Source organism: Syngnathus scovelli, chromosome 7, assembly GCF_024217435.2.
Source record: "Syngnathus scovelli strain Florida chromosome 7, RoL_Ssco_1.2, whole genome shotgun sequence".
Lineage (NCBI taxonomy): Eukaryota > Metazoa > Chordata > Actinopteri > Syngnathiformes > Syngnathidae > Syngnathus > Syngnathus scovelli.
The window spans coordinates 10,945,223-10,958,279 of record NC_090853.1 but is presented as its reverse complement, the minus strand read 5'-3'; the positions used below and the strand labels follow the sequence as shown (position 1 = coordinate 10,958,279).

At 38.5% G+C, this 13,057-nt stretch overlaps 1 protein-coding gene across 1 annotated transcript in view; it reads left to right on the top strand.

Moving 5' to 3' along the window:
* The window catches only part of si (sucrase-isomaltase), a 43,432-nt gene that overhangs the window by 4,531 nt on the left and 25,844 nt on the right, over positions 1-13,057 (top strand). Inside the window, exons 5-17 of the mRNA XM_049725374.1 lie at positions 2,221-2,330; positions 2,470-2,621; positions 3,268-3,439; positions 4,023-4,122; positions 4,257-4,369; positions 4,564-4,689; positions 6,295-6,426; positions 6,814-6,933; positions 8,599-8,712; positions 9,393-9,477; positions 10,185-10,302; positions 11,118-11,289; positions 12,736-12,852. Coding sequence (XP_049581331.1) covers positions 2,221-2,330; positions 2,470-2,621; positions 3,268-3,439; positions 4,023-4,122; positions 4,257-4,369; positions 4,564-4,689; positions 6,295-6,426; positions 6,814-6,933; positions 8,599-8,712; positions 9,393-9,477; positions 10,185-10,302; positions 11,118-11,289; positions 12,736-12,852 — 1,631 coding nt within the window. The remainder of the gene's footprint in view (positions 1-2,220; positions 2,331-2,469; positions 2,622-3,267; positions 3,440-4,022; positions 4,123-4,256; positions 4,370-4,563; positions 4,690-6,294; positions 6,427-6,813; positions 6,934-8,598; positions 8,713-9,392; positions 9,478-10,184; positions 10,303-11,117; positions 11,290-12,735; positions 12,853-13,057) is intronic.

The following is a 13,057-nucleotide window of genomic DNA, read 5'->3' as shown; positions in this document are numbered from 1 at the left end:
TCTATCTCGCGCTCCATCCTCCCCTCACTTGTGAACAAGACCCCAAGATACTTAAACTCCTCCACTTGGGGCAGGATCTTATCCCCAATCTGGAGAGGGCATTCCACCCTTTTCCGATCGAGGACCATGGACTGGAATTTGGAGGTGCTGTCATCCATCCATCCATAATCTATATCACTTGTCCCCACGGGGGTCGCAGGCGTGCTGGAGCCTATCCCAGCAGTCATCGTGCAGTAGGCGGGGGACACCCTGAACCGGTTGCCAGCCAATTGCAGGGCACATAGAGACGAACAACAATTTGCACTCGCACTCACACCTAGGGACAATTTGGAGTGCTCAATCGGCCTACCAAACATTTTTTTGGGATGTGGGAGGAAACCGGAGTGCCCGGATAAAACCCACGCGGGCACAGGGAGAACATGCAAACTCCACACAGAGAAGGCTGGAGGTGAAATCGAACCCGCACCCTGTGAGGCGGACGTGCTAACCGGTGCTAACCGGTGCTAACCGCCCTGAAATGATATAATAATGTGTTAATAAGTTCAATAAGTTGCAACCCTGGCCAAACTATTAAAAAAAACTGTGACTCGTAGTCCGGAAAATACGGTAGTTTTAATTTGGTTCCCAATTACAATGTTAAACCATCCCAGATAAGACCTTACTGTTCATTTTCTCTTTTTGAATTTTAAAACCAATAACAACCTTGTATATTTGAAACTGACATGATTATATTATTTTCCTTTCCATCATTATTTCCATATTATTTTTTCTATTCCCATTATTATAGTATTTTTTTATCGAGGTAGCAAAAACACATAAGTTTGACTGATTAATTGAATTTGCTTTACTGATGGACATACCTCTTAATTTCTTGCGAATCTTAGTGCGGTTGGTGGATTTAATAAGGAAATAACTTCTACTTTCACCTGTGTTTCATCTTTTGCTCACTGACTGTCTTTATTTATTTATCTCTTCAACTCAGTTTGGAGTCCAACTGTGGCTATATAACTGCTATCTGTCTGTCTTACCCTCATCTTGTTTTTCACTCACTTTGCCTCAGGCATGTCTGTCAGTGAAACATGATGTGCAGCCTCTCTGAGAGGCTGATTGAATTTGCAAAATGCAGATTTCCTGCTTGGAATCATTTTGCTTTAATTTAAGTTTTTTACTGATGGTTTATCACCATAATACAGCTTTCAGCTGTATTGAGAGCTTTGATACTGTGAAAGACTAAATACAGGGCAAAATATGGCAGGTCATCTTTGCCATTGCGTAACTTTGACATTGCCTAACAAGGGAAGTTATCTGGTGCACCTCTCTTTGACCAAGATGTAATTTAATCAAATCCAATGTGTAAAGTCTTTGCCAGGGATCAACAAATAAGATTGTTGATGACAAAAATCTAATTTTTTTTCCTGTATGAGATGTGAAATGTGACATAAAATATGCTACGGTAATGCTCAATCCTACTGTTGCAATCATGTAGCAAATTTATTGTCTTTAAAAGGACTTACACAGTTCATCTGGAAAATATCATGGACACCACTGGACCTTACAGCTAAATGTATGGCTGCACTTTTTAAACAGGACTTTACTAGTTACTACTAATTCCATACATTCCATTTTAGTGTTTGTCCTCATTTGATCCACAAATGAGGTGAAACTTCTCCCAACAGGCTTTTTGCACCCACAGAAATGTTCACACATTAAGATAATTTTGAGTCAGTAGTAAAATTTATCATTTGGGCTGGAGAACCTGCAGAACCCATGGAAATGTGCTAACCGCTCATTCAATGTGCTGCTCCTGAAATACTATGCAAATGAAAACACACAAAGGCAAAAGGATGAGCATCGAACACTTAGACAGTAGATTTTGGTATTTGTATTCTTATTCAAATGTAATGTTTCAATTGACAAGGAAAAAAAAAACTACTGTGTAAAAAAATCTGACCTATTGAATTAAACATTGCATTCTATTGTAGTAGTTTAAAATAATGCAATATCAATTTTGATTGTCCAAGGCCACTATGTGTTGGTAGACCATCAAATGTCATAATAAAAAAAACGCATGGCACTGACAGAGGAACAATACAATAATTAATATCAGTTCTTTTAAAGCTATTTATTCATTTTTGTTATTCTAAATTACACATTGTCTTTATATTTTGATTGCCTCTGTTTTATGACCTGGACCTTGTTTTTATTGTATTTTTATGGCAGTAATGAAGGCACATCTGAAGAGAATGACATCCCCTTCCTTGTTTGGAGCAGATATACAGGAACTGTCATTTCAAGCTGAAATGCAATCAAGCAATCGACTTCGTTTTAAGGTTGACACTATAACACCCCCCCCCACCACCACCACCACACACACACACACACACACACACATTTAAAACCAGACAAACTGTCACGTGAATATTCTACATAATCTCAGATTTAATCTCCTCGTGGTTGTTGTGTATTTAGATATCTGACGCCCACATGCAAAGGTTTGAGGTACCCCATGAACATGTTAACAGCCTCAGCAAGCACCCGACCACTCCCATTAACAACACTCTGGAGATCACACACAAACCTTTTGGGCTGGTTGTGCGCAGGAAGGAGAACAACAAAGTCCTGTAAGTTCTTATACTGCTGATTGACTATTTTTTTCTGTAAATATAACAATGTATTCAACAATGTGTTTTCTTTTGGACAGTGCAGATTACAAAGAAAACATTACACTAAATGCAGGAATATGCAGTACGTATACTGTATTGTATAGCATAGTACAATGTGCATGTGGAATACTCAAGTTTTGCTTGAGTACTTTACATCTCGCTACAGTAGTTCTAGCTCTGTTTAACTTTCACATAGTCAAGAGCAAATCAATGTCTCAGCAAACCAAATCAACGTACATATTATTATCAACTATTATTTATCTTTCACATAATAAAAACTGTAGTAGATCATAAAATCGCACGCAGAACCTTGGCCTGACCATTATCTGGAATATAGTACCTGGGATTCCCCTGCCCTAAATTGCACCTACACTTGGACACATCCGCAATGACTCAGCTTTGAATGACATTTTGTGTCTGATCTATCCTGTAAAATCTTCAGCATTACAAACATTCAGAATAATATCAAGATGTTTACAATTTCCAGTGCATTGATATGAGATTAGACTCACTTGCTTACTAAAAATGCTATTGTATTATCTGACAACCTTGCATTACCTCCAATTTTCAATTTTCTTATATTTTCATCACAAATTACATCCAGGTTTGACACAACAATGGGACCACTGGTTTTTGCAGACCAGTTTCTACAGCTGTCTGCCAAACTTCCATCTGATAATATTTATGGTCTCGGAGAGCATGTACACAGACAGTTTCGCCATGACATCAACTGGAAGACCTGGCCCATCTTCACCAGAGATGCTTTTCCTAATGGGGTGAGTGATCCCATAATTGAGTAAGTGTGTAAATGCTATTTTGTCATTTGCCTCTATATACTCAAACACATACAAAGAGTGCACATTACGAAAACAAAAATGTCACAAACAAAAACATGTTACACTTTATGAAACACAACTGCAAATAAAAAAAAAAAAAAAGAAAACAGTATATACATAATATACGTATGTATGTTGCGTTATGAACTTTCATTCATTGATAAAACATCTATAAAGCGGAACAAAGAAAACTGATGTCTGATGCGGGGTTCCAGCTGTGAGTAATTTTTTTTTCGTGAGAGACTTTAGAGCAGGAAACCATCTGCTTACCATTTGTTTCAACGTTCCGCTTTCCACCTGCAAATGTGGAGAGGAGTTTAGATTAGGCTCATAACTCAATCTTCATTATTCCTTTAACTGTAATCTGTCACTACAACCAACCAACATACACAATGGTGTGAACCTAATAGATTCTCATTTTGATTAATGATTAACGAATTCAATTGAGTATGTATTACATGTAATGTTTACAAAGCAATCTTGTTCTGCCGTGTTTACCAAACATAATTACCTCTTTCTCTAGGGAACACACAACCTCTACGGACACTATCCCTTCTTCCTCTGTCTGGAAGACACGAGTGGAAAATCATTTGGGGTCTTCCTTATGAACAGCAATGCGATGGGTGAAAAACAGAACAATATAAAACCAAAAAAAACATGCATATTTCTGAGTCCAGCATGGTGCACACGTCAAAAGCTTTATTTGGCTATTTAAGGTTATGTGTCACTAATGGCTCTCATTACTGTCTATTTTCAGAGGTGACTTTGCAACCTGCACCTGCAGTGACATACAGAACAATTGGAGGAATTCTTGACTTCTATGTTCTTTTTGGGGATACACCAGAACAAGTGGTGCAGGAGTTTCTCGAGGTGATACACGGCTAGAAAATTAAGAAAAGCAATTCAAGAAACGTGCTGTATTGGGCAATTTGTTCAAATGTAGTAAATAGTTTTGCCAATGTAATTTCAATGGCATGATAACCTGGGATTACCTACATGATCAGTCTATTATATTGGTACAGCCAATTTTTATGATGAGTTTTCCTGACCTACTGTGCTTTCAGCTTATTGGCAGGCCTGTCATCCCGCCCTACTGGTCACTGGGATTCCAGCTATCTAGGTGGGACTATGGTAGCTTGAGTGAGGTCAAGAAAACAGTGGAAAGGAATCGTGAAGTGAACCTTCCATATGTAAGATTTTGTTTGCTCTGATTATATTATTTTCAGACCCTTGCAATACTGTATGTAATACATAAGTTTGAGCGTTCGAATATGTACTTCGGCCTAACCGTGGTAGATTTGCATGTTGTCTCTGTGATGGCACGAATCTTCTTTCACTGACTTTATTTTGTCAAATAATGCGAAAACAAACATAAGTAAGAATGTGTGCTTCCAGTGGTTTCTATAGGAGCACAGGTAAAATCCTCTCAGTGAATAATATCAGTTCCTCACCTTTGCGACCTGACCTGTGTTATTTTTTTAACAGTTTATATGTCAGCATGTGGTTCCATACACCTGACATGTTAGGCAATCCGCAGAGGCGTGATATGGAGGTGAAAGCAGCAGTTGGATAGAAAGTGTGAGCGATTGCAACGGCCTTTAGCTTGGACAGGGTTATTCAGCTTTCTGCTAAATAATGGGCTTCTGCTAGGCTCAATTCAGGTTCAAACGTGAGCGCACTATTTTTTTTTTTAAGTGCAAGTGAATGTTAATGCCGATCAAAGATCAATCGGACAGGTTCCTTTCATCATCTTATTCATCCTGATCAAAATATGAAACCTACTTGTGCTCTCTTCTATCAGTGATGATTGATATAAACCCTTTTTGGAGTGAAGAGTTTCAAAGGCTTTTTCTTGATGGGGCAAAAGTCACTCTGGACACGAGAACTGAGGCATGACACTTGTTTTTAAATTAATTGTCAAAATAAACTCCTTATCTTAATCTCTATAGTTCATATTCTCAGACAATGTTATCACATCAGTGTTGTATTTCACAGTATCGCCGCCTAATCAAAACTGCCCCACCTTAAGTGATGACTAAATGCGATAAAATAGATCACTGATTTTGTTCAATCTTTCATCTACTGCGTGTCCAAAGATTGCAGGATGACAATGCAGCAAACTCCTGAAGTCAATTGACAGAAGAGTCTGGCTAAACATAGTGATTTAGCGCTATTTGCAAAGACAGATATCACACAGATAGATTCTAATTAATTCAAACACTAGTATTTTTTTTTTATTCATGCCAAACACGGCTAGTTACAAAGTAGCCTTCCAGCAAAGTCATTGATCGCAATCTTCATCTTACTCCACCTACGCACTAAACCAACCAAAGCCTTCTTCTTCAGTGTCAGAACAGAAGAGCCCCTCCTTCGTTCCGTGCTTACTCAGTCTCTCATTTTTATGCATGAGGTCAACTTGCAGATCAGCATGTGAAGTCCTCTTCATCATGCAGCAGTCCAAGCTTTTTGAAGCGCAATACCCAGTGTCATTGTTCAATGAAAAACGTGCTTCCAAAGAGAATTTCAAGTTATTGTCTAGTTCAAATTGTATTGAATGTCCTTTTTTATTTAAAAAATGGCTATTTAGTTTTCAGACAAAAATAAAAATTACACAGTACATTCTTGTCTTTGAACAGTGATACAATTGGGCATTTAATTTGTGTTTATGGTTTCATGATTCCTTGCATACTAGATTATTTTTGAAGGCTTTTCTTTTACATACTATTTTGCTGTTGGTTATCTTACAGGAAAATTGTGTTTATGATTGTCATTTTGTTTGGAACAACCTTATGCAGGAAATCCAGTATACTGACATTGACTACATGGAGGATAAGAAAGACTTCACTTATGATAAAGTCAAGTTTAGTGAGCTGCCTCAGTTTGCTGACTACCTTCACGAGAAGGGACAGAAATACATCCTCATCCTGGTAGGAAACACCCCAGCATCAATGAAGCGTATTATCAATTTTATCTATCATAAAGAGCTTTGAAAAGAAGTAAACAGCCATTTAATAAAAGCACCACATATTAGTTTTCTAACACAACAAATATGTTGTTGCCTTTTGTTGACTCAATTATTTTTAGAGGTCAAATTACCTTCAGAAAAGGCAGTAATTTAGTTGTAGCTATTAAATGTCAATTAAAATAACGTTGAAGGATTTTGACTGCAGAGTCCTGACTTGATTACCAAATGGTCCAGTGTCATATGCCAATATTCACATCGTTACCTTGTTTTTATTCATTGTGAGTTGATTCACACAGTTTAATAGCATGTTTCCCCTTATGGGTATACTGTATATATTTGTGTTTGCCAGGATCCCGCTATTGCCACCAGCACACGAGTTGGGGGTGCGCCATATGAGTCTTTTGACCGTGGGACTAAAAAGAAAGCCTGGGTCACTGAAAAAGATGGCAATACACCTTTATTGGGAGAGGTGAGATAAAAATACACAGGGATTAAATAATACTGGTCATGTGACAGTAATTGTGTTCTTATCTCCATTTAATACGGACTGCTTATTTCTTTTTTAATGATGTCTTAGAATTAGCAAGTCATTTGTCCAAATGAAATAAATGTGTAATCTATGTTCTGTACACAAACACAAGTTAAACAAGATTAGACATGAGTAAGATGAGTATCACACTGTACATGATCATTACAAAATTGTAATTATGCTTAATCTTCCATTTAACATTGCAATCAGCATAACAAATAAGGAATCTCTGTTGATTGTAGCTGAGTTCACTGGAGGATTTAGTCGGAAATCATATAAAAAATGCGTCTGTTGGCCTCTGGCAAGCTTAAACTGGTCACTCTATGTTCATGTTGTAATCCAAGTACTATAGGAGATGGATAGATGGACCATGGTAGAAATTTGTTGTGATCCTATGTAATTTAGAGTAGGTCATCTATGAAGCAAGTGTATTTTGTATGCACACTGATGTCTGGGTGACTAGGTTGTCCTAATTTCCATCAAACCATAACACACCCTAATGGAAGTTCAAACCCCTAGTGTGCTATTTTCTGCCCATTCGCGTGCACAGCTTGTTTTTAAAAGGCTCATACCCACTGTGAAGGGTGGATGTGTGAGGGATAAACTTCCATTGCTCTTATGCTTTTACAGCCTTGTTTTGATTATGCACACGATTAGGTTCAGTCCCACTGCTAATCGCCTTTTCATGCTGCTTATAACAGGTCAAACATATGCATTGATTCCACATTAGTATTTAATCTTAAAATGTTCTACATCGCCACATCGCAGATTAAGCATGGAGAGAGAGGGAGAGACAGAGAGAGAGAGAGAGAGAGAGAGAGAGAGAGAGAGAGAGAGAGACCAAGACAGCGCTTTATACAAAGTTATACTTATTTCAGTGTGGGGAGATTTGAGATTCACCTAAAATTTCATCCTATTTATTTAAAAAAAAAAAAAAAAACACCCTTTATTCTTGGTATTTATACTTTGAAGAACTGAATTATACACAAGGAGTATGAAAGCAGGCAGCTGGACAGTATACAACTACAAAAGGTAACAGATTTGGAAGGGGAAAAAAATCCAGCAAACGTGAGAAAGCATAGAATTTAAAAAGTTGCTAGCATCAAAGAACCCTGGCATTCTCGCCACCTGCCAGAAACATCTGCCTGAAAGTAAAAAAGTAAACTGTGTTTGTATATGTGTGTGTGCGTGTTTACCAAGCTCATGCAATGGCATGATTCATGTGCCAAGGCATCTAACTACTTTATTGTTGCAGGAAGTCTGAGAAAAGTAGACCAACCTTGAGATTGACTACAAGGCTATTCCTCACACGCCATAATTGCGTACAGAGACCAAGAAGTGAAATCACTTTCATTCTTAGCGGATCAATCATTTTCCTTTGAGCATGATATACAGGATGCCTCAGATCACATGGTCATATCTAGAGCTCTAATACTTTATCGATTTCCCCTCTCAGCATCGTCTTTCTCAGATTCTTACACTTGGGTAGTTTCCATCCGACCATTTTTTAAAAACATTTTGACACTTTGTATGCTGTTTTCCCCTTTTGTTGGAGATACAATACTATTGTTGGTGTTTACTCCAACCGCTCTTCGTCCCTTTCAGGTGTGGCCAGGAGTGACTGTGTTTCCAGATTACACCAGCCAAAATTGCATCGACTGGTGGGTTGATGAGTATGAGAAATTCTCCCGGGAGATCAAACATGATGCCCTCTGGATAGTGAGTCTGATTTTAAAATTGTATTACCAAAGTTAATTTCAGATTTTTTTTTTTAAACAAGCCAGACATTCATAAGTCAAATGAGTTCCGAAATAAGAGCTCAAAAAGTCAAATGGCTAATTAGGTTGTCTTACTTAGCATGGGTTTGCTAAATGTTTACGTCCAACATCAGCAAATATCTGTACAAAGCATAATGGAAGGTAATCTTTTTCCAAGTATGCGCCTACTGCTCAATGACTGCTGGAATAGGCTCCAGCACGCCCGCGACCCCCGTGGGGACAAGCGGTATAGAAAATAGATGGATGGATTTAGACTATTCTGTTTATGTTGCTTTATATTTCTCTAATTTTGCTCACTCTATTTAGCCACACAAGAGCGTCAAACTTTGCTCGCATCCAAATGCTGGACAGTTCTCCACTACTGTACTGCAAATTACAAGCACAAAAACAAATATTGCTCATCTACCTCTGTCAATCAAAACAACTGTCTTCAAGAAACAATATTTTTAGTTGTAAAAAGTTAATATTACAAGTGAATAGTACTATTAGTATTGTAGTACTATTAGTATTGCTCCTTCAGTTTTAACAAGCAGCCCCTTTGAAAGCTATATCCATCTTTTTATTGATAATTGCAATTTTTGAAGGTATATTGGTTCCTAATTATGGCTCATCCTGTTGCAGGACATGAATGAAGTGGCTAACTTCAAGAAAGGATCAACTAAGGGCTGTGACGATAATAACTTGAACTATCCTCCTTACACTCCAAGTAAGAGACATTCTCCCATCAACCATCCCATCCAATTTCTGTACAGCAGTCTGTCGCGGAATTTCAAAGGCCTGTCTCCTGAGTCATTTTTACTCTTTACCCTGTCCAATTTCTGGAGTAATCACATTATTCAGGTGATTGTGTAAACAACATAATGTGGTATGCTTTATAAGATAACCACCATTCTCTAATTTTGCAAAATTGGACAAACACACCTACATTACTTTCCAATGCACTGGCTTTTTTCTTCCGCCATGTGTACCCGTTAATCTGATTGATTTCATTCTTTACAGTTGCACAGGTAAAGTGGAAATGTTGTACAAACAGCCTGAGCTGCAAAAGACAAAAAAAAAAAATCATCTGGCAACAATTTGTTCCTATTCCGGCTGAGTGGGTCTGCCTTCAACTGTAGTAGGAACAAGTGACTTAAGTGAAACGTATCATTTTAATGGGTGACTCTCGGTATCCGAAATTCAACAAGAAAATGCACAGAAAATAACAGGAAATTTGAGTTGTACGTCATGACACCTGTATGTACTCGGACAAATATCTCTAATAATGGACTGAGACCATATACCGCAAATGAGGGTTTGTTGATTATAGCATATTGTCATCACTCACAGTTAGCTGATCTGTATGATCGTGTAAACGGGCTCACCATCTTATCCATTTCTACCCATCACTGCCATCATTTTTCCTTCCAACAGAGATTATAGATGAGGTGATGTATAGTAAGACTCTGTGTATGGATGCCAAGCAGGCCTGGGGGAACCACTATGATGTTCACAGTCTCTATGGCTACTCCATGGTGCTGGCTACTGAAAAGTGAGTGCAAAATCAATATTTGTGTTTTGCCAACTTGTGCTTTGGAAGCCAACTGGCTGAAATCCATTTAGACCAATGAGGACCATTTAGAGCAAAATACACAGTGGCATTATAAAAATAGTTGCATCTTAATCTATGTAATTTCGGTGGGTTACAAACGATAGTCCAGAATTAATGAGATAAAAATGCACTGCACTTCTGCATCTTCCTCCCTAACACCAACTTCCCTCATGTCTTCCCTAACTACAACTATAAACATTCTCTTTCTCTCACCCTGCTACTATTATACTTACTATCTCTCGACACGTCCCTAACCATCTAAGTCTGCTCTCTCAAGCTTTTTTTCTCTAAACTTCTAACCAGATCCCAGAAAAAAAGGTGAGCTCTGATGTTATCACAAACTCCAGAAGTGGTAGAATGTTTTAAGCAGGTGGATTAATCTGCTAAATTCTTATTCCATCACCACAATATTGATGAGAACATTGTGTTTAGACTATTGAGGGCACGAAAATCATTTTTGACTCTAGTTCACTTGTAATTTTATTTATTATTATCAATAGTTTTTTCACGTTTGCCTCAGAGAAAGCAATAGATGTTTAAAGTACCTAATGAAACTATTGCAGTGTAAACATAAGTGGGTTCTGAATATTTGAGAAAATCAATTCGGCTTCGATTTCCTTCAAGGAAAAACATTACGTACGTAGATATAAATAATCACAATCTCTGTCTGTGTATTCAACCAAACCACGTGTCCTGAGGGTCTATATTCATGTAAATCATCTTTGACCACTTTGCTTTTTCTCTCTGTTCCTCAGAGCTCTGCAGCGTGTGTTTGGTGGGAACCGTACTCTGATGCTGACCCGCTCCTCCTTTCCGGGTGTAGGGAAATATTCAGGTCATTGGCTGGGGGACAATGCTGCCAACTGGAATGACATAAAATGGGCCATCCCCGGCATGCTAGAGTTTGGTCTATTTGGAATTCCATACGTGAGTTCTGAACTTTCATTTAAGATCAAACTGCTCTTATTATCTGTTCATTGGCCTCGGATACAATGACTAGAAACTACTAGTTGCCATGAAGGAGCTACAAAGTTGTTAGACATTGATGCTGTTGTATTGCTCTCCCTCGCACAATTCTCACTCATCTTCATTAGCATTCCCTTGTTTTCCACAATATCTGCCTCAATATGGCAGATCTCAGCAACCACAATTTCCTCTCCTTTCAAACTTTAATTAACCAATTACACTCATCAACGTTCATTTGCCTGAACAATAGTCAGTGCTGGACTTACATGGGGGCCAATGGGACCCACTGGCCCATAAAGTACACTTGACATCCAACATGGACATTCAATTTGATGATAAACAGGATAACACTATCAATACCAGCATCTTTACCAGCTAAAAATGAACAGAACGCCTCTCACTGTTTTTTTCAAAAAGGAAACTTTGAATAGTTCTGCGAAAACAGAATTATTTGCAGAGTCCAGGCATTCGTCAACTGGTGTCGCTGTATATGCTTTGTTTGTTTCTCTCGGCCTTGGCACTTCTTGCTTTTGTCACATCAAATGCATACCCTTCCCCAAACACACTTGGCTTGGAGAAAATCAGTGGGCTCGGGACAAGATGAATTCTCAGGGTTTTGTGAACTCACAATTCAGAATTGCAGCCAAGGTTAGTCAGAATGCTTACTCAGAGGCAATAAAACACTTCCTTCAAGTTTCCTCTTAATTACCATGCAATTCTGGCATTCAGAACACTTTTAGCTGCTAATTGATCCCAATGCTGACAGAGAGGGCAAGTCTACCTCAAATGACATCCGTAAAGAATATGAAAAAACATTTATTTTCCTGCAGCATTAGCACATCTGACACACCTCACACACGCACTGTGTTGAGCACACTGCTGAGTCGATGACACGCACGCACGCACGCACACACACGCACTCACACACACACACACACGCACACACACGCACACAATAATCAGTTGTGTGGTCTTAATATGCCACTGACGACAAGGTGTGACTTTAAGGTTCTTCTGTATTCACACACACAATACACATTTCTAACATTGACAGGGAGAAAAACAAGACAGACAAATGGGATTTTGATCAATTCCCACCAACTGAGTTTGTTGTAAACCATGGCCAATAGTAAACAATAGAGCTCAAGGAGTCTTGAATACATAGAAAGTCTCTTTCTTAAGGTGCTAAACCATCCCACTGAGCGGCGAACAATTGCAAGTGTTTTTGAAGGCGCTGAATACTGCGTCCACATCGTAATTCATCCGGTTTCTTTCAAAGTTGCAAATGTTCATGAAACGTATGTTGTGGATTGCGTCCAAATACTTCTAGACCTTACTGTACGGATGCCATTTTCTTGCAGGAGTACAGCAAGAAAAATAAATATACAATGCTTTCATGCATTTCAGATTGGAGCTGACATCTGTGGATTTTTTGACGACTCAAGTGAAGAATTATGCCGTCGCTGGATGCAAGTGGGAGCTTTCTATCCTTTCAGCCGCAACCACAATGCTCAGGGCTACAAGGTAGTGTGCTCTTAGGTCATGTTGCACTTTCGTTGCGGTATTAAACCATCCATCTTAAATAAATTGGTGTACAAGAGAATTAAGTACAAGAGACATGAATAATGGAAGGGGTCGGTAATTCACTGACAATAGCATTTATGCCTAAAGGCAATCAACTTATTGCACTCAGACAAGCTCAAACTATTTTTACCCAAGTAGACAATTG